This window comes from Aythya marila, assembly GCF_965140915.1.
Source record: "Aythya marila genome assembly, chromosome: 7".
Taxonomy (NCBI): Eukaryota; Metazoa; Chordata; class Aves; order Anseriformes; family Anatidae; genus Aythya; species Aythya marila.
Genome location: NC_139048.1, coordinates 16,357,583 through 16,380,516, shown reverse-complemented (window position 1 = coordinate 16,380,516; position 22,934 = coordinate 16,357,583). Strand labels below are relative to the sequence as shown.

The window sequence follows — 22,934 nt, the reverse complement described above, 5'->3', positions numbered from 1 at the left end:
TAGTCTGATGTAATTCATACTAACACATACTTATCAGACATGCTAAACAGTCATTTCCAGCCCAAATATTCAACACAGTTTTCAGATGCACAAAGACATTATTTAATTCTAATCCCAATGCCAAATTTCTACTCAGTCCTGACAGAAGCTTCTCAAGTGAAAAAGACTAGGTGCTCTTCTCAAATCCACACCAAATACTGAGATGTAAAATATATCATGAATAATTATATACTACGCTATCTTATGCAATCAAGATCAGCAATTCAGGCATAACAACTATTTTAAACATATGCTCTAAAGCAATCAGTAGAGTACAGCAACTATTCTGGTGATTCATGCACTAAATAAACAAAGGAAAGCCAAGATAAAATATACCTAAATAATTTATTTCTTTTGCCCAGCTTCCAAAAGTTTATGCGTTTATATCAACAGAAATAATAAATCAGTTAATGCTAGGTTATACATTGTAAGAATACATATATCAAATATATGCTCATATATCAAATGTTTCACACCATAGTTACATTTATTTTATACTAACATAGCATTTAGTTAAAAGGTACTATTGCATACAAAAGGGTATGCAATTACCCTTTTAATTTCAGTAAAAATTAAATATACAGCATTTCACACAATGATACTGTTATATATAATTCTATATTGCTTAAATATACAGTCTCAGTGTAAAGATTGCCCTATCAAAAATACGACTCCTTCCACCACCAAAAGGAGTAATGGAGAAAAATGGGTAATGAAGAGACTAAATTTCACTAAGACATAATAATGAGAGTGACAAGTATACAACTGAAATTATACAGGATGTCTCTCACATTTAAAACCCAGAAATATACAGTCATAATGGGCCATATAAACTGTCTCTCACTTTATGCTTCTCAGACACATCACAGGAAGTTGCAAGAAACTGAAAATTAGTAAGTACAACATAAGCTGCTGTGAAATAAAAGTTTCTTCCCATCTGAACAACTAGCAAATATTTCAGTCAGTCTTATTTAACTATGGATTTTTTTTTTCTATATAAGAAATTCACCTTTTAATTTTTTTTTTTAATAATCTCATCATTCTACTGTACAGAAGTTAAGCAGTGTAAAGAAGCTTAGTTGTCAATAAATACAAGTTCATTTTTGGTCTGTATGTATCTTGTAAAAAATTGTAAGTACTCATTTTGAGATATAAAAAGGAGTAGAAAACTTTTGTTCTATGTTAAAAGAATATTTTCTACAGCTTTGTAGGAGAGAGAGAATTCACTAAGAAGGTGATGTTTGCTGTGAGATAAGTCTTTGATATACTAGTGTAATGAATTTTGTATAAACTCTCCTTTGCTGTTATCATAAAGTTTTGTAAACTCCAAAAAAAAATGTTTTACAATAGGAGCTAAAAGAGAAGGAATCCAAAAAGTGGTTAACGCACATCTCTTGATATTGTTACCATGGCTTATTAATTGGATGATGTTGGCAGGAAAGACAGAAACCCTATTCTGAAGACATCAAAAAGCCTTTTTTCTAAGGGGCTAAGGACTTTTAACATCAGAGAACACTCCAAAGTTGTTTTCTGCATCCAGTAAATTTGCAAGCTGGCAAACGTTCTTTCTCTGCAAACCCAAAGAGCATATCCTTAGATCAAGGACCCAACATCACGATCCTTGACACAGTGAAGACCATAATCATATATTACTTTTAAATGTCATCTATCAATTTTATTTCCTGTTGCTTTATTACACTAAAGGAAGAATATGCAAAAGTTAGCTGTCTACTTTATATTACTCATGTTACTTCATACTTATTTCCTCTATAGAAATAAATGGTCTTCTCTTTTATAACAGTTCTGGCAGCCTGTCCTTCTGTTCCTTTTCACTGAGATGAATAATTGCTGATGTAATTATGGATACTTTTGTTTGTATTCCTTCTTTATGAAAAATGTGAAATAACACTAAAAATTATTTTAAGATAAAGCTTTCATGTTACACAGCTGCAAGTGTTCCACAGGAAGACTCTAACCCAGGCTGAATAGTCAAAGCCAGGTCCAACTGAAATTGTAGCATTAGCAATACTCAGAAGTATTTCATCTATACGCCCTTAGCATTTTTTTCTGTATGTAGAAAAAATTAGAATGAATATTCCTGTGTTTTGCAATATTGATCGTCTCCCCCCAGTCATTCAGGTAACATGGAACACTAGGGGGAACTGCAAAAATGGTGACATCAATATTAAAACAGACACGTATTTTACCATATTACTAAAACCACTTACATAATTAGTAAGTCTTCCTGTGTGTCCTTTATAATGCATATAAAATAAAATATGCAGTCATGCCCTGTGTCCATGGTATATACATTTCATCTGGTTCATCCAGAACTACAACTACTGGAAGAAATATGCTTGCTTGCAAAAAATAATAATAAAGAAGAATGTTCAACTTGAAAAAAAAAAAAAGTAAAAGGTCTTTTAAAGTCATACATACCAAAACAGAGTAAATGTGCAAACACCTATAGACTGGAGAAAAGTCTACAAGATCTTGAGCAGTTAAAACCTGAGGAAAGGAAAAAGTTATAAATCTTAAAAAGCATATAATCTGCAAAATGTGACACAATACCAATAGAAATCGCCCACTTACTACATACTTGGTAAGACATCTTACCGGAAAGGAAATGTCCCTAACTTTCAAATTCAGTCTTAGTGCCCTCATCTTTAAAACTGTCTGATTTGGCTTCTTTAATATTTGGAAATATTTAAGGAAGAACTGATCAGTTAGTAGGGTGAGAAGTTAACAGACTGATATATATAAGTTTCAAGTGAATATGGAAATACATTGGGGTTGACAAAAGCCAAATTGGGTCCAGCAAAATTAACCATGTTGACAGGTTTTATGGCTATAAAAGCTGCTGTTTTGACACAAAGTGGTAGAATTAGTTTGTACTAATGACTTGAACAGCCACCGAATCAGTCTTTTTGCCAGTAATTCAGAACCCAAAAAGACTGTTCTAACACAGAAGAGTAAATTAACTGCTTTTTTTACAGTATTAGATTTTATTTGTGTTATGAAAACATTATTTTCACAGCATTTTCCACCATTTAGATTTATTTCCACCTTAGATTTAAAGGTCTAAATATTTACCATTTTATTCAAATTATGGATATTAAGTGTTCTGAAACGCTTCTAAGACAAGCTGAAGTCCTGAACAAAGAACTGCTGGCTTTAGCAACAGAGGAAAATTCCACTGGGTCCAATAACCTTTTAAGTGAACAGGTACTATATAATATCACTTGCAGTTTGATTCCTGAATAATTAAAATTTCTATTCAATTGAATGTTCCCAAACATGATACTAAAGCTGTCATTCATACAATTAATATTTTGCGTTTTCCCCCTAAAATGTTGATCCCGTCTGGTGTCCCTTGAAAGTGTTCTCTTGTCCCTTCTAACATTGCTCCATCTATAGACAGCAGACTCCAAGTTTTGTTCAATAAAACTACAAAATCCACTTTAAATAAGATGTACTGATTTAATAAAACATCACCTCTTCTTCATGTTCATCATCTTCTTCAAATGTTCGCTTCAATGTAATTTCGTTCTTGGATTCCCAAATTCTGCTTCTACCTAAATGCATATTCCGACCATAGTTTACGTTATTCTGCTTCTGAAGAGTGGTACTAAAGGTTTTCTGCTGTTGTGCCTGTTTTAAAAGTAGTACCAATTGAGAGGGATGTAATGCAAATTCCATCATTGATGAGTATATGCTATGCCATGAAAAACAGGTGGTGATATTGAATACAAATCAGGGTAACTGCAGAATGTGTGCTCTCAACCTATACTGCTGATTTTGTCCTTAGTTAGTTTCAGGTGGTGAACTCTAGTTCCAAATTCACCAGAACAGCTATTTTTTGTATGTTTTTTCCCAAATCCCCAGAATGTAGTAGAAAAAAAATTACAAAGTCATCTTCACAACTTTCCCAATCAAACTACAAGCACAGAATCAAAATTCAAATCTTCATACAGTTATCATAACATAACTTTCCAGCTATTTGTTTGCTGTTTTCAGTTAAGCCCTAGCAAACAGTCAGCTGCAGAAGTCAAATGCACTATGTTGTCCGTATTGTTGAAAGAAATGCACCAAGGTAGCACTGTATAATCTTGTATTTAAGTGTGGAGAGATGCTCTTTTCCTCGGGTATGGCACGGGACAATACAATATCCAGTATCCAAACAACCTTGTTGAGAGACACAGTTAAGTTTCATTTATACTAATCAACACTGCATTTTACAAGAATTTTGTTTCTGAAAGACAAAACAAAATTCTAAAAATCTTAGATGACAAAATGGCAACCTAACATGAACTCTGCTCAGCAAGAAGTCAAGTTAAAACTTGACTTGCTCTCCAAATAATTTTTAAAAGCATTAACTGCTTGCCCAGAACTTGCCCTGCACCAGTGCTTTTATGCGGCAGAGTATTTTGTGACAGAACAGGCAATGGCTCCATCTGTCCAAATCTCTCCTCAGTTCTCTTCCTTCTTACCATGCCTCTGAAGGATAATATGCCAATAATATACCCTGTATTAGTAGCACTTCAGAAAGAACTGGGCGGTAATCTCAACGCATCATTTAGTCTTATTCATCCTTGCAGGCTGGCCAGATGTGCTACTCTGTTTTGGTGCAGTAGCTGAGTTACAGACTTCCTAGGAGCTGACTACTCAAAGCATTTCACAATTTTATGATTTATTTATTTATTTATTGCAACTTAAGATACACAGCACTTTCCCTTCCCTTCCAAGGGAGGAAAATACTTCTTGTCTAGAACACAGACACAAATCTGAAAGGAAAAACTGAATGCTACTGAGGGGTAATGCTGCTGCCTCCTGTATTAGACACAGACTGCTGGAATTGTGAACTTCACAACCAGAGGAAGAAACTACATGAGATGTCAGCATCTTTGTTTTGCAGCTTTAGGTCAGTTTTCAAATCATCCTATTAGGCAGACTTACCTGCTTCATTGCAGTTTCCCCAATTCTGTCAGAATGCTTTCGAATGCTCTCTAAGAAATCCTTGAGATCAGACATAGAAATTTCTTTTATTTCTTCACGTAGTTTTGGAAGATTTTCTATCATTATCTGGCAAAAACGGTATTGGCTAACTCTAGGAAGATACAGATTTTCTAGCTGTTCCATTGTCTTTAAAGCAGAGTAGTACCTACAAAGAGATTAAAAGCAAATTATATAGCTTTCTTATCAAATTTTAATAAAACATTGTTTATTAGATATAGCATATCAATATCATACATGCAATCAATAAGCATCTCATGAAATTACTGTGTTCTTAGAAAAATGAGTAATGTGAAACAAGAGGTCGTCCATACAGTTTTCATTTGGAAAAAACAAACAAACAAACATCAGAGTAACTCAGTCAAGTCAAGATTTTAAATGGACTTCTACATAGCTCTTCTAATCAATATATTCCTAATACCACATGTAGAAACTTGTGGAACAGAGGCATTAAAGTTTTAACAACTCTCTCTCCTTCTAGATTGATTTTTTGTTGTTGTTTAAATTAATTTTTGGTTTTGAAACACAAATTGCCAATCATTTAACACTGCAGTATATGTACCAAACAACAAAAACAATCTTGGAAAAGTGTGCCTGCATGCATGTAATTTATTTAGGTGTATGTGAATACACACACACACATCCATACCCACTCTCCTTCCACCATCTGTAGCTCGAAAAGACATGCATAACTTATCTTAAGCAACATTTTTTCCAGCAGTCTAACATATTTTGCTATAAGTCATGCATCTAATTTACTGTTCTGACAAAATACAGTATGCCCCACCAACAAAATGACTGCTTTGAACAAGCTTTAAGGTCAGGAGGTTTTCCAAACGAAAAACAACAAAGATTGTATAATTTACAGTGTTCTTCAGTGTTCTGTTAGCGTACAGACTATTCATAGCAGAAATACAGAAGATGTGGCCTGAAAGAGGGGAAAAAGGAAAACACCAAGAAATATTTCTTCTCGTGTCCATAAATTATGAAGATAGGTAACTGTAGGGGAAAGAGTGAAACAGGCTATACTGAAATTGGTTGTCTACACACAAAATATCATGATAAAGTATTTTTTCATTTATCTTTTTCATAATAAAGTTATTTAAATGAAATTATGGAGCATTTCAGGAAAAATGAAAATAACTTGTATCCATCACATAAAATAAATGATACTGAAAATGCTGTACTGACAACAGGATCTGAACTCCCAGTAAATTGTAACAGAACATTTTATATGAATATTGCACAAGATTATTACTTTTAGTCCAGAGAGTTTAGTATGTCTGCATATTATCTGTAGATAGGACAGCAATTATCTGTAGATGTGAATTTTCCTTTACACAGCATTCTTAGTCCGGGAGGCTTTTAAAAAAACGCATTTATTTTGGCCTATTATAATGGATTAAAGTGAACCAATGTCTTCTAGCTTGGTATTGAATGGGAAAAGGAGAAAAACCGAGATCAAACTCAGTTAACTTGCTGTTTAGTTCCAAACCTTTCCAAAAATGCCAAGCGATGTACTTAGCCCAGTTTTAGCTTTTTGTATTACAACCTTGGCTCCTTTTTCTTTTTGAAGTCCTACACAATCAGTAATGCAAAACTACTGAATCATTTTGAAAGGGTAAAACAGAATATCTGCAAAGTTCATTGAAAATGTTCAAGAGAAACTGGAAATGTGTACTTTTTCAGTTGTGGTTCATCTGGATAGATAGACTTTATAGATAGAATAGGTCTTCATGTTCAAACTGAAATAAAATTCAAGCTGATGGTTTCCCTTCCACAGACAAGCAATAGTAAGTTGTTAATAGTTCAGTTCTGACTTAATGGTTCGTTCTGAAATAAACACTTTTTTTTTTGTTTTTAATTTTCTCAGTCAATGCATTTCTAAGCTAAGCTAACAATTCAGCATAGGCAGAGGATGTGAAAAACCTTCTCTTTTATTCTAGAACACAACTGCTTTCAGGAGACTGCAAATAAAGAGGTTTCAAGTGTAAATTAGGTGCTTTTGTTTATTATGTGCTTGGTTTATATAAAATATACATAAGGCAACAGGAATGTTGCAGATAAGAATGGATCTGGGGGTATTATGTGTGTGGGTTTTGTTGTTTTGTGTTTTTTGTGTGTTTTTTTTTTTTAAATAGCAAATGACTAAGAGGGGCCACATGGTGAGATTTCTGGGGAATAAAACCATAATAGCATCAAAATCGTATAAAAGGTTTGTATTTAAATTATACAGATCAGCTTATCAGAACACTGTTAGTTCATCTGGAAGGTTTTTGACTGCTGTCTCCAAGCTCAGAATTAACATAATCCACTTTAAATCCATTCTAGAGTCGCTTACTAATTATATATATATGGAGCTCAAGACCTTGCCCTTTTAGCATCTGTTCAGATAAAGCACTGAAGTCTTATTAATTTGAAGGTCACTTGCAGGTCAGGATTTAAACTAAAAAGTTTTGCATATCATACAAATACATCATTCCATGAAATATTTTCCTTTAAAAACATTCCATAGATTTAACTCAATGCTGAAGATTTTTACATTATATCATACATTATCATATAAAGGTGAAGACTGTCCATTTAAATATAAATGAGAAGCATTTTCAGTGTTATTTTTGTCATATAAATGTAGCAGTCACCTATCTATTCTTCTGAGCTAATCTTGTAAGAATATGTTTTCCAAAACAAATCTTACAAGTTTTGAAACCGAAGATAGAAGTTTGAAACAACAATGGAGATCATACAATAAGACTGTACTGAACTGATCCATCTTGTCATTACTGCCAGAACACTGTAAAATTGATTGATCAGACCTTTAATAACATCTCCACTATAAAAATGGAAACTTCTAAAATCAGCAAAAAGTGGGACTGAAAAACAAACAAACAAAACCAGGAGATTTTTTAACAGTGGAGTGTCATTTGGAGGCAGATATGAGAATTACTGTAACTTACTAAAAAAGCTCCACGTTAAATAGAGCAGTCAAGAACTGACACAGGATGGGAGCAAGATGAATTCAAAGGCTGTGTATTTCACTGAGTAGAAAGCATTTGCGTGCAAGTATTTGTGTACAGAAATGTACTGTCATGTAACTAAAACTTCCCATTAAAAAAAAAAAAGAAAAGAAAAGAAGAGATAATCTTGAAATTCTCACTTTAATTTTATTAAGAAACAGAAAGAATCTACAAAGAAAAAGATGTTATCTGAATTGTGTGCTTCCTTCGGAGACAAATACTATATATCCCTCTTATTACATTTCCATTGATTAAATACTCAATATTTTTTGTTCTCTATCAAAACAAAATAAATTTAAGGGAGTTGATTAGAATTTTTCAGTAATAAGAGTCAAATTCACACATTGAAAATATGTCACCTTTCACTACACAAACAACTTTTTTATTTCTAGTTGTCTTACAGTTGTCTTTATAATTCAACACCTGATTTTTAAGGTTCTCCAGCATACTAATGTTAAAAGTTGCCCAAAGGATAACCAAATTAGAAGATCAAGGCACCGCTATTCTGAAACTTCTGGATAGTGACTCAAAAGTTCAGTATTTCCAAAAATCATATGGAAGACCTCCTGTGTGAAAAAAAAAAAAAAAAAAAAAAAAAAAACAAGTTCTATGGAATACATTTTTCATCCATAATGATGTGGTAGGTGTCCATTCTTTAAAACAGTAATTATCAAACAAATAATATTATGAAGATGGTGAGAAAGAATGCAGCTTTCAGCACAGTAACGAATGCCTATTTTTAGGGTGTTTCTTTTGTTGTTATTGTTGTAGTTATTGTTCTGTTTTGTTGTGGGGAAGGGGGTTGCCAGAAGCAGGATGCCACTGGGCATTGATATGTAGTTGGTAAAGTCCAGTGCTTCATTTTGACATCACTCCAAAACAATGCAGAAAAACAAATGAGCATCGCTTTTTATCTGCTCTATCTTCCCTTGTCATACAGATATGAGAACCAAATTATACATGTATAAACTATGAAATTTCCCTATTTGTATTCTCCATGTCTTAACATTTATTTGAATGCATGGAATGTTTATGCAGAGAAAGGTTGCATGATTCTTAGTGAGCCTTAGTAACCTAAAAGACTAAATAAGTCTGTCTTTTCCACAGTTCAGAAGAAGGTATAGCAAGGTCAGAAAATAAACCCAAGCTTTTCAGGGCAAAAAGCTCAGTCTGAAAGACCATAGTCGTTCCCAGAACAGACTGAAGAAGATTCAGCAACAACCTTTGCAGATTTAATCATTTAATTATTTTCATTTTGTGTTGGGAGTGTTTGTTTGTTTGTTTGTTGTTTTTAGTAATACTTACTGTGAAAGAATTTTTGCAAAAACACCAGTTTTAACGATTCCAATTAGACTGGTCATCCACAATCACTTGAAGCAGCTCTTTCCAGTGAAATGTATCAAAATGAGAGCTCTTTCCAGTGAAATGTATCAAAACCCAAACACACGGGCCATGCCAACAGAACTATATGAAATATGTAATGACCTTATCTCTGACTTAAAACTAAAGGAAGTTCACTAGGTGTTCTGAAGAGCAGTGTACAAACCATGCCTCTCCCTTGTGCTTCCTCCTCTAAGACTTTAAACCCTCCATAAATCTTTCCAGCCAACTGTGTCTGTTTAGAGCAGATTCCTCAATTATTTCCTCTCAACTATAGTTCTTGTCAACTTGTGTTATGCATGGCTCAGGAAACAGATAAATAGGATACAGATTCTTTCACCTCTAGGTCATCAGTTCAAACATAGCCCATGTTGGTAGTGACCAGAAGTTGCTACCAATCGATGACTTTTTGGACTCCTCAGTAAAACTTCATTCTGTCTGCATAAAGCAGAATGTGTTCCAGACCCCAAATCCCACATTATCTTGAGAGGTGGCCATCAAGAAAAAAAGAAATGGAATTCCAATTTTTATTGTAGAACAACTATTCCCTATAATATAGAACATCCACACTTTCTTCTTCCCTTTTTCCAAATATTAGAAAGGCTAGTTTGACTCATAGTGTCACATTTAAAGAAAATGGAATAAGGAAATTATATTCTAAAAGGCTCAAACAAACTCAAAAGAAAAGAGGTCTTCCCTCCCCCCCCCCTTTTTTTTAAACCAATGAAAGCTTTGCTGCATTCACAAATCTCAGTGAAAGCTTATGTGAAAAATTATGTTTGTCCAAAATAAACACTCCTATAATTTTGTTAAGTCAGGCATTGTGAATGCTTGTATCTCTGACTCTTCCAAGAAAGCCTCACAGCAGAACTTAGGAAGGGCAGTTTTGAAATTCCTTGTACCTGTACACATCAGCTGTGAAATCTTAGCACTAATGCTCTGCATGTCCTTGTCACTGCTGAACCACTTAGTGATAAAGACCAGGACACATTCACCCTTTGGATTTGTTGCCTGGTAAGCCACAAGGAAATTATCATTTGAATTAATTGCAAGTTCTATGAAATATCCACCTCTAGGCTGTATTATAGAAAATTGTAAGTCACAGGCAAAGTAGTGACCATACCGTAGCTAATGAGATCTATCTGAGCTGGAGCAGTAGCCTGCAGCACAGTCTAAACCTTCTGTACTCCAAGTGATTTCAAGGCATGGTACATCAAAGCTATGGCATCTCCCCTTTCCCTTAGATCTTTTTATGGTATGACAAGGACATGTCCAAACCCCTCAATTCAGTGTATCATCATTTGGCTTGCAACATTTAAGATTTCCAGTCTAGCAACTCCTTCCACAGGAAAATTATGAATGAATCTTTTAAATAATGGAAATTTAGTTTTAGATTTAACAAATACTGATGCTTTTCAGAAAGCCCATCAAATATCAGTGAACTCTAACTGCAAATCTATTTTGTAAACAGAGTGAAAACGTTAAAAGCCATCTGCCATTTTATCTCACTGAAGTGATCTCTCCACGATGATGTTAGGAATTATCATTTCCCTCACAATTTTACAGCCAGAATGTTGTTTATTTTGCCCGACAGATCAGTGGAATGGTAGAATGTAGACCTTGATCCTAGTGTTTCCAAATTTTCAACGTGCAAGAAGCAGCACACTCTGCAGACCACCTTGCACAAGGCAGCAGGAAGTGGTGCAGCTCAGGCAGCACACCCTGCACTACATTCTCCAAGCAGACTAGCAGGGGCACCAGACTGTTTACATCCTTTTGCTGAGCAGCTCCAAAAATCACTGCAACGGCATGCTGCCAGCTACTTCAAGCAAACGTCAAGCCAGTGTTTTGCTCAGAAGACCTTGTGTATAGTAGTCAAGCTGGTGAGATCTACCACACTGGGTCCTATCCAGCAAGTTTTGATTGTAATGTGATACAGCAAAAGCCATAGCTATTAGTTTCTCCTCAAAGCACTCGTATTTCTGCAGAAAACCTCCTCCACAGTATGTGTGTACAAGTGTCACATACCACATTAATTGATGACGAAGATGTATCAGATTTGCTACAGTGCTGCTGATTAATCTGGTGCATAGATCTGATCCATTTTGGACATGTCTGCACACAGGCTTTCAAGCTGATTTACTCATACACAAAGGCAATTGTTTAGGATATTTAAGTGTCCAGCAGTATGACAAGAGGTGTTGCCTATTGAGACCACAGAAATCCAAACACACAGTCAAAAAGTACTTCCAGATTGCACTGCATACATCTGACTATGCACAAATGGTTCTAAATGGAGACAGTTAGATCCAGACAGACTTGTTAACAGGAGCTCCCTGCAGTGGTGCCAGGAGCACACAGAGGCGATGACAATGACCGCAAATCCAGCAGGGAAGAGAAAGAGCAATCAGTGTGACTGGGGCTGCATGAAGCGCACCAAGGGACAAAGTGGCAATGATCCTGTAGAAAGCAGGAAGAAGAAAAAGAAGAAGCTGTATTCCTGGGGTGTGTGTGCATGAGGTACAAGGTGGCAGCAGCAGCCCTGTGGGACAGGATGACAGCTGCAGGGAGGCAGGGGCAGACAAGAGGCTGGGGAGAGAGAACTGGGAATAAAGGGGTACAGCTGCAACGAGCGGCGCTCAGAGAAAACGGAAAATGAAGACACAACAGAGGAAGGTGCAACTGGTGAGGTACCAGTCAAAAAAAACCCTATAATACAATTTTATTTTTATCATAGAATTTTATTTTTCATTATGGTTTTGATTATGTTTGCTTTTTTTTTTTTTCTTTTCAACACTGATGAAAAAACACAACACTTTCTGCACTTCATTCTCATAGTTCTACATACACAAAAAATTAGCACAGATACCAGACAGATCTGAGGAAAAATATATGGAATAAAATGTCCTTTTTTCTTGGATTATAATTTTGATTTAAATATATTATGATAAATTAAGCAGATATTAATGTACACTGCAAAGGTCTTTACTCCCTAACAGTTGTGGTGTTCTTGCATTTTAAACTGTTTCAAGTATTAAAAAATACCTTCTATTTCACATTTTATAAACTTATTTTCACTGCATTTAATGCTTTTTTAACTAAACATTACTTTTCATGGCAATCATTAAGGTCCCAGAAGTCTTTATTTAGTATAACATTTGTCCACTTGTACTGACATTCTTGAAACATAGACAAGATATGAAAAGACTATTCATACCACACTACAGGACTTAGAAAATTGACTTGTCCACACTAGTTTTTGCTAATCTACCGGTTTATTTACAAACATATTTTGCTAAGAAAAATAAATTCACTCACCTTTTTACATTCATCTGTTCTTTTAATTTGCTGTACATTTCCAGCACTGCATAAAAACAAGCAGATTAACCCATGGATCTTATTGTGGCTTTAGTTAATAAAAAAAAAAGGCAACGTATACTGTAAAGAACAAAATAAACCACAGAAAAGGATATGCTAAATTTGCCTTAGTCGATTCCTGCTACAACAGAAATGTAGTAAAACTAGCAAAACAAAAAAAAAAAAAAAATCTAGAAAGCAGCTAAGGCAAATAAAAAAAATGCCAATATCTTAACAGCTTTCAAATGAAAAAACAATTAAGATTAAACAGAATAGTAGACACTACATCATTTGTTCACTTGTTATGCACCATAACTTCAACTGTATTACAAGTCTATGTCCTGTCTCCATTAAATGGCAACAGTACCATCTACTGTAACCATAGCAAGTCAGCAACAAGACTTAACGAAGGAAAGTTCTCAAATCTGTTTTACGCTAATATTACAAACATTATAGAGCTAGGTGTAACCCTACAATATCACCTTTCTAAAACACTTTTTAGAGCCCTTATGGTTTATTTAAAAAAAAAGACTGCAATGACACAGACAAAAGATGTTCAAATGGACTCATCAGTATTTTTCACAGAACTCAAACAGTAAAAAAAATTAAGCAACAAATTTATTGTTTACCATATTAAAAGTATGACTGCATTTGAAGCTGTATGTGGCTACATTGTTTGCATCATTTATATCTGTCTCAATGTCTTCTCACAAAGTGACATAATTACCCTATGTCAAACACTGTAAAGTTGAGGAATCTACATGCAGACAGCTTTCTAAAACCCAGCAATCCTTCTGCTAAACTGGATGTTACAAGAACACAACTTAAAAATAAAATTCTTTTGCACTTCGGCTATTTTGACTTACTTTTTGCCATCGTATTCAGCTATCTGGCACTCACCTGGAAGACACAACTGTAGTTTTTCCACAACTGTTGTAATATTCCGTTGTTGAACTCTACATCGGATGATTTCCTCTGTTTGGGCTATCACCTTGGAGTGTTGTTTTTTTAAAAGAAAATTACAATTAAATTATGCAAATAAACTTAATTTGCTACAAATATTCATAATGCCCATATAGGAAGCACCATTTTCTCACCTCTTTCCCAGCATCCTGAAGCCTTCGGTTGGTATCAGTAACTTGGACCTTAAAAATAATTTCACCTTTGTTAGACAAATATGCATATATTGCCCTGATGTGACTGCTCACCCTTGTAATCAGATCATGCTTCATGAGAAACTTAGAACAAAGAAATGCAAATTCAAATTAACTCTACAGCTTGAACTTGAACTTTTGATCGCAAAGGGCTTTTGTTAACTTCAATTACTTATGACAGTTCTTTCTAACAGATTCTGTGGCAAACTTCTCAAATTTACTTGGGATTTTTGAACTTTCCTTGTTTCTGTAGGTCTGTCAAACAATTCAAATCATTGACCCAATTGACCACTGGTCCCTTTTTGATAACCTCAATGAGCTCTATGGGCCATTCATTGTCTGTAAGAAATGGTGATTGCATTTTATGGTAATTAAACATTCATACTTTGCTGAATGCAAACACTGGGTGGTTGATTAACATCAAACGTGGAAATCTCCAAACCACAGCAACATTTTAATGCTGCAGGTGCAGGCAAAGCTCGACCTCAGATTTTCCCACATAGTAAGTGACTCATTAGGTCATCATAATAAGGAAGCACATTCTAGTTTATTAAAAATCTCATTAATTTCTGAACAAAGATGCTCAATGACCTCATTGACGCTGTATTTGGTCTCTTGTTATCTGAATATCCTTTATATAATGCTCTTCTAATCATAACCTCTGATGAACTATGCTCATTCTGTCTGGTGTGCATATTTTGCTCTCAAAAGTGTAAAGAGAGCTAAAAGGGACGGATCTCATAATTCACTATCCTCCATTCTGATTTGTGAGTAAATCTTAGTTCTCATTTCTAAAGAAAACTGCTAACTCCACCTACTCTCCTACTCATTTCCAGAGTAAATAAAATGTATTTTTCATGAATAATTGCAGCGTTTTTATTTTTCCATTAAAGATTTGAAACCTTCTAAGGTCTGACATATAAACACATGATCAGAAAAAGCAGGCCTACAAAAGCAATACTGGTTTTGCCGATACTTTAGCATTTGTTGTTCTTTACCATGTGAGAAAGCCTTTAAGAAATGGCAAAAATAATTTTGGTAACATGTTCCAAAAACATACATTAAAAACAAAACAAAACAAAACAAAACAAAACACAGAATTGGACCTAATAACATATTCAGCTTTATAAATGTATTACTGGATCAGACAACACAGTCCTTGTCACAAGTCCCAGGTAATCCACTTTAAAAACAAACAGAACTGTTGGAAATACCAGCGTGTATGTGATAGCCATGAAAATACTATTCTTCAGTAGAAAAGTCAAGTCCCTTTTCCTTGAATTCAAAGACAATGATACAAAACACTGAGAAACTAGTTCCTTACCTTTAATTTTTCTGCGTCAGCCCTAACTTTAAGAAGTTCTGTAATAGCATCCACAAAGCCCTGATGGTGAAAATTGCACATCTTTTCTATCTCCCTGTCATGGTTACGTATGCAGGCGTCTAGTTTTTCCATAAACCTCTGATGTGCATTTGGCTGGTCATCATATACAGACCTGTTAAATACAAGTAAGAAAATCAGAGTTTACTTTCCCACCCACCAGTTAAGTGCAGTATGCAAGAATCTTTATTGAAATATCTCTAAAATACACAAAAGCATGCAAACTTGATGTTATGGTACCATCATTTGTGATGCACTCCACCAAAATCAGCATTAAAACAAACAGTGCAAAATTGAGAACAGAACCCAGCCCTTATGGCATTAATCCAGGTGCTTAACCAGTTACATCATGGTTGACCTGAGCCTCACTGGTCTGTTGTTTATGCCCTAATGCTCAAATACGGGTACAAAAGATTCAGTTTCTCTGACCACTTCAAATAGCATGGATCACTTTTCCATCAAACTCCACTATTTCTTCAGTATAAGAAAGTGCAAACATACAAATTTGCTTTTCTAGTACTCCTAACAGCAGTTATCCAGCAGCGCCAGTGTTGGGTACTCGCAGACAGCGTGACCCGAGCAGTGTGCTGCTATGGCCAGATGCCCAGCCACCCTGTTCCCCTCCCATCCTCCAGCCCCCTCAAAACATGTCCTAAAGGAAAATCATGATATGCGCATGCCTAAGGCTGCTACCTATATGGGATCTAACTTTCAGGAATGGCTAAAATGATGTCTTTTGATTTATTTTACTGATTGGTTGAGTGCTAAACATAGAAACCTCAAGTGGGAAATATGACTCCAGAAGTTACCAGTGTAGCCTGTTGAGCTGCATCAGAAATAGAAAGCTGCAGGGAAAAATACTCAAGCATGAGAAAGAGCAAAGACAACTGTGGGCAATTTAAAGCTTTAGACTTAGTAGAAGAAGCAAAAAAGGGGTATTACAGAGAACTGCATTCCGTAACTGCAACTCCTAACCCTATACCTAACCCTTTCCCAAGAAGGAACCCTAATACAATTGAACCTGAACACCAAAACATATCCCTAACCGTAACCAAATGCTACCTCTAACACTAACTCTTAACCCTAATGCAAGCACTAACCTAAACACTCACACTAACCCCTAACTTTAACCATAATCCTAATCTGCTACCCTGGAAATCAAAGGTATGAAGTCTCCTAAGAAAGTGAGCAATTCAAAACAAAACAAAAAAAAAACACAGGAGATTGAAGACCTCAAAAATGCCGTTGTTTTTTTTTTTAGCCTTTAATTTCTCTCCATAATTGCAAAGATTTCTCCATAAATGTAGAATAAATAAATAGTAACATGAGGGAATAAAATGGGAAAAAGGTTGAAGTTCCAAAGGTCTCACTGCTGCTTGTGGGAGACTTCAGTCTGAAGTTCAAAAACCAGGCAACAGTAAGCAAAAGTCTCTAAAACTCTCAAGGACAGGGAAAGGACTTCCTTTCTGGTCTTCTTGCAGAAGTATGACTTCCCATAGTCAAGATCCTCTTTTCTAACCAGACCAGCTGGGCTCCATAAAGGTCTGGGGTCATCACCACCTGGTTCAACAAACCTATGGCTGAGTGTCTGCTAAGAACTTGACCTTTCAAGGAAGACTGAAAAGAGACTGTAACTAGATTCTTGATGCTTTTTTAGTTCCTTCTGACCTTGGGCAACATATTGAGAGAAGCAATTGAAGTTAGAGAAATAAGAAAGGTAATACGTTGTCCCACATGGTGAAGGAAGAAAGACAGTTCCAGACAGCCTCCTTGCTCTAAATATTTTCTCATTATCCATGCAATAAAATATTCCGGTTTGTCTGATAAATCAACCCCTAAAAGTTGCGAGGATTATTCTCCTTTGCTTCTGATAGGAAAAGAAGGCTAGCACGCTGAAAGGCAGGCTCTTTCCTCCTAAGAGCACCGGTGGAAAATTCAAAGTTGTTGACCCATGAAATGAATCACAAAGGGGGAAAAAAAATGCCCCTCACCCTTTCCACTGCTGCAGTTTGAAATGACAGCTGGAAGGAGCAAAAGTGTCACAGCCAGCCTCGCTCCCCGAGGTTCCTGGCAGGCTGCCTGACAGGAACACCTCATGGCTGCCCAGGGCAGCCGCGGTGCGAAGGGCTGGGCTGGAAGATGGAAGCGACCCGCACCTGCGGCCTACTGCGGCCCAGAGGGGGGAGGAAGCTGCAAGCCGCATGGCACTGGGTGAACCCTCGCTGGGCAAGCTGATGTTTTGCATCTGGAGAAATTGGGAGAGACACGTGGACTACACTGCCTCTAAAGATATGGGAAAGGGGTGAGGAAAAAGGTTCAACAAGCGATGTTGGAGTGCTCCAAAACAGCACAAGCTGGTTATGTGAGCTCTGCTCTGGCTCTACAAGAAAAGGGTGAGAGGTGTCGAAACCTGCAGGGTGGGCAGAGAGGGACACCTGCCTTCCTCTAGAGCACCAATTCTGGAGAAGAAATAAAAAGATTAGGAGGACCAGAGGCATCAGATAGTGCCCTCACAGATATTGTGCATGCATGAGCTCCCCCAGAATGTGCTAAAGCGGAACAAGCAAAAAGCTCTCTTTATTACTGCTGCCTTAAGCCTTTTAACAGCAGGAGGAGTCTCAAAGTTTAGGTCTCCTTCCAGTGTTCTCAAAAAATAAAATAAAATCAAAAAGGCCAAAAAAAAGAGGTATCATTATCACAAAAATAGGGGACTTCTCTCTAGCACTGTGTACTCAGTTGTCAACATATTTGTAAGTGAAAACAGTAAAACACAGTAGACTAAATATACCTAAAACGAGAACAAGACAGTAAAAAGATGGAGGAAGGGGAACTCCACAGCTGCATTTGTACCACCAAAGTTTCTGCTTGTGGTGGCAGCAACACACTGTCTTTTTGGACCTTGTTATTGCCTGCTGACTGCAGTGCATAAAATTAATATATAAAAGGTCAGATGTATTATCAAAATATTTAATTCAAAACCATACAGTAAGTGTTTAATGTCAGGAAACAATATCAGTACACTGACTTAACCACAAGATTACCCTGCCTTATTAAAATAAGGGTAACTATTTTATGTTCTACATTATACTGCTTACTGGAAGGATACTAACAAAATTATGACCTAAATGATAATCTGTGATCTAAACCAATAGTTTAATGGAGTCCCTTAAGATTCACTAATGGTATAAATTCCATATTAATTCCAAATGTAAATAGCTCCACCTTGTGGGAAGAGTAACAAATCAACCCTCTTCAGCACACGAAGGAAAAAAATCCTGAGAACTGCCTACTTTTAAAGAAATAAATCACAGTATTTAGAAAAAAAAAAAATCATACTTTGTATCACAATTCCCTGATATCCATGATAAGTAAGAAAATGAATTAAAACGCTCCCTAACTTTCTCAGTACTCTGCACTCTTAGGACACTATACACATGCTACTTCAGAGGCTTAGAAAGAAGTCTGACCTAAAGCAGCAGTATTTAAGAAGTGTACACGTACTTGAGAGAGCCGTGCCACCTCTGGCCATGAACAGAAATTACACTTTTTCTCAAAACTGGAAATAGAACTGAGGAATGCATGCCTGATTTACCCCGTAGGTAACCCTACTACAGTGCGGTTTATTTTTGCTCCTGAAGTTTATTTGCTGCGCACACATTTCAAAATTGACCTTGATGTAGCTAAATAATTACGAACTTTGAATAATTATTTGAAAGTTATGGCACTGCAAGCAATTCCAATAATAATTCTGTGCTTTTCAGTTCAACTCTAAAGAGAAATCACCATGTGCATTTGGGCAATGCGCAAGCTGCCAGGACAGGGCAGGTGCTACCTTCACTCTCAACAGATGGGGCAAGCTGGGCACCCAGGAAGAGCACAAGCAGAGGTGAAGGATGTTCTGTTAATGAGTGTAGCAGGTTATTTGCTCCCAGAATTCTGACTATAGACAGAGATTATTTCTGAATCATCCCAATAACTGGACAATATGAGTCGTATCTATTTGGCAACAGGTAAATACAAGATAGTGCAAAAAGTACTCAAAAGATGGGAAAAAAAAATAAATAAATAAACCAGAGAAAGACAGACTTGGAAGGCAGCTTAAAAAATTGGTTCTAAATATTATATCGAGGTAGAGCTTAGTACAGTGCAGTAGTAAAGCTTTCTGTAATAGTTCAATGCTCACAAAGATTAAAAAAAAATATGTAAAGAGGGAGAAAGATCTCTCTCTCCCTCACTGACTCCATGATATTGCAATAGGGTTATTTTTGCCCAGGTCTTTTCTTACCAGCTGGACTGAAGGGAGAATGATGAGCATAAACATACTTGAACTCAGGTCTCAAATAAATGATGGGAAAAAACAAACAAACAAACACATATGCAATCATTTACTATTAAAATCAAAAAAGGTTACTGGACACTTTAATGATAACCATAAAACAACTTCTTAATTTCATTTTTAAACTGAAGCACACTAAGAAAAATATTTAGTACGTCTCATTTTTTTGTTTGTTTACCTGCAAAAATCTACTGCAACACCAGAGGGCACCATTCCACACACAAAAATAACATCTGCTGAGTAAGCAAAAAGGCTAATCTCCAGAGAGCTAAAATTCAGCAAAGAACTGTTAACATCCAACCTGCCATGAATTCCACCTGACCCTTTATGATATATAACCCTCATATTATCCATTCCATTATAATGACAATTTCCATCATACGCGTTGTCACTTTGAGCTGCTATCACAGATCTCTTCACAGATGGTTACAGTACAGCTTCAAAAACCCATTTCGGCTAGAGATGCACATAGATCATTTCTGTCAATGCAGCCAGGATGTGAGCCATTAAATGCCCAACTGCAAAGTGGATTAAAAAAAGGTCAGCATTTCACTAATGTGGGGGGAAAAAAAAAAAAAAAAAGAAAGAAAAAAAAAAAAAGCTACAGGCCAAAGAAAAATAATGATTAATTTAATACATTGACTGGACTAGTGGAAAGGTAGGCAAATAGATTAGGAAGTGTAAAAGGAGAAGAGTTTAAAAATATTTTTGAGAAATCAGCCAATACACCAAATTTCCTTTTCACCCCTCCCATCAGTCTCTATGTCATCTTCCTACTAGAAAATGTGGATAATCAGAAACCTGAAAACAACTTTCACTGTCATCTACCTGGTGGGAGTTTAGCTTGGAAGAGTGAATTGCAAGAGTAATCAGAATGAGAAATGAGATAGTTTTGTCCTTTTTATCTATGGCAATAGATGTAACTAAAAAAAATGGCAATAGATGTAACTAAAAAAAATGGTAGCCAGAACTACTCAACTACTCATTGTTCAGGTAAAAATGAACTCAAAAAGGAAAAACAAGCTAACAAAAAAAAAAAAAAAAAAGAGACAGTGAAAGAGAGAAAGAGAAGTTCCAGTCATTCATAAGCAAATAATGATTCAGAAGACAATGTGACTTCCTGGTTGGTGGTAAATAATTGTCTATGAAAAATCATTATTAACACAGTCAAATAGACAAACATCCACCTTGGGTTGCAAAATTTAAAAAAGCATTATTTCTCCAAGTTTTTTGTTTTTGTTTGTTTGTTGGCTGGTTGATTGGTTTGCTTTACATGGGTGATGATTTGATTTTTAATTACAACCTATATTCAGGAGAAATCTCTGAGCTTATGCAGCATTACCGGAAGTTTTTCGAGTGCACAATTCTCTTCCTAGTAATGAAATTACTTATAATAACATGTTCTAACAGCAGCAAAGATTCTCAAAAGAGGTAGTTTATTTAAAAAATAGCAAATACAGATATCAGAAAAGAGAGAAAATCTCATCTATCTTTTTAGGGGACAAATTACAGACTATGAAAATATATGGATGAGTTTGATGAGCAACAGAACTCCGGGAGCAAACCAAAGGCTAAAACACATCTGCACGCATTACAAGTGCTCAAGTATGAAATGCATTGGGACACTCAAATATTTTCAGTTCTTATTTTGACCTACAACAAGCCCACTCCAGCAGAAACATGATGCTTTCCCTCACTTCTCCATCCATTGTTGTGAGCTTGAAATACCTAGGCCAGTGGGTAAGCAGCACAGAGAAAACAACAGTTCTACTTCTCCAGACACCAAGTTTTCTGCACTCCATTTCTGTCCCATTCAGAAGGTGGTGAGGATGCAAACTGAAAATGCTGATGTTAGTAATAATTCATAAAGTTGGGGTACATGTGAGGAGCGGGACTTAAGCAGAGAAAGATGTGACTGAAGTTCCCCAGCAGGGACAGTGCGGTGGTTTGGAAGGCAGCAGCCCCTCGCAGATGACATGCCTCCTTCCACCATTTTCACAGCAGCCAGCCCATCCCGTCCTGTCCCATTTCTGGGAAGAATTGCAGGTTCCCCACCCCTGCCTGCATTGCCACAAAGTCTTTCATTTCCTGATTACACAAGACACATGAAGCAATTAAAAACTGTATACACACATTCCTTGCTGTGTACTGATAACCATTAGGTAGGTGCCACATCCCCATGAGTGCTGTAACAATAATGGGAATTACACACATCTGCACAATAGGCATACACGTTTGACAGGGAACGTAAGCCTAATCATGCAACTTCCAGAACTGCAAAGGATGCAACAGAAAAACGTTCATGCGTAGAGCTTCAGACTTACAAGTGTAGGGGAAAAATAAAATTTGAAGTGATTAAAGTGAGTAGTTAAACCAAGGCACGCAAAAAAAAATTAAAAAAAATAACAGCCCTCAAATGAACAAACTGTGCTTGTGAAAAATCATGCTTTTAGAATTAATATATTGCTACCAATGCTAATTTTGAAAGGAGGCCAGATAAGTTCCCAACTAGCTCCCACATACACGTTGCAAGAGGCATTCAAGTAGATGAGAAAGAGAGAAACTGAATAAAGATACATAATAACACTTAATAATAATAAGTCAAATTTGCACGATGAGTTCAGTGGAATCTATGCAAGTGCAAAAAACTGACCATGCAAATTAAGATCCTGCCCTTAGAATAGAACTGTCATTTTGACTCTAACCATGGCATCCCTAAGCACGATATTGTATCACATATTCAATTGAAGCTGCAATTTCACAGGAAACACTGCAGAAATTTCCTTTGTCCTGCAATATACAAAGATATTTTCTGTTTACACAAACTGCAAACTTTGTATGGATTTTTCCATGGAGTAATTTCATATAGGTTGCTGCATACACCCTTAAAAAGCTTTATAAAATAATGTCCAGGTGTTTCCTGTAATTCAACTAGAGTTATGGTAATAAGCACATTTCTTAGAACCTAAGCAGACTTTCTATGCCAGACACTACCTAGGGTCCAGTTCTGCCATCCTTATTTATAACTACCTCTCACCACTCTATTTAAAAGATCATGTTACATGCCAGAACAATGCACAACCAAAGCTATGGCCTAATCAGAGAAAAGATTTTATTAATCTTAGTTTAGCTGGTATGCTTTACTTGCCTGGTTTTCCTGTATGTGCAGTTTCTGTGAATTGTTCTCACTAATAGTATCCTGTTTCTATGAGCAGGAAAGGGCTGAGTACAGTTTGTTAGTTAACATTACTTCCTAT

At 36.1% G+C, this 22,934-nt stretch overlaps 1 protein-coding gene across 10 annotated transcripts in view; it reads right to left on the bottom strand.

The window, feature by feature from the left end:
* Positions 1-22,934, bottom strand: part of EXOC6 (exocyst complex component 6) — a gene marked incomplete at its 3' end in the record, with an annotated part of 92,250 nt that overhangs the window by 57,928 nt on the left and 11,388 nt on the right. For 8 of the 10 annotated variants that reach the window (XM_082764819.1, XM_082764820.1, XM_082764815.1 and 5 more), the window contains exons 2-8: positions 15,285-15,456; positions 13,904-13,951; positions 13,707-13,797; positions 12,768-12,813; positions 4,996-5,200; positions 3,535-3,690; positions 2,479-2,547 (exon numbers count right to left, since the gene is read on the bottom strand). In XM_082764819.1, the coding sequence (XP_082620945.1) occupies positions 2,479-2,547; positions 3,535-3,690; positions 4,996-5,200; positions 12,768-12,813; positions 13,707-13,797; positions 13,904-13,951; positions 15,285-15,456 (787 nt within the window). The remainder of the gene's footprint in view (positions 1-2,478; positions 2,548-3,534; positions 3,691-4,995; positions 5,201-12,767; positions 12,814-13,706; positions 13,798-13,903; positions 13,952-15,284; positions 15,457-22,934) is intronic. The other 2 variants (XM_082764816.1, XM_082764821.1) reach the window with 1 other exon arrangement.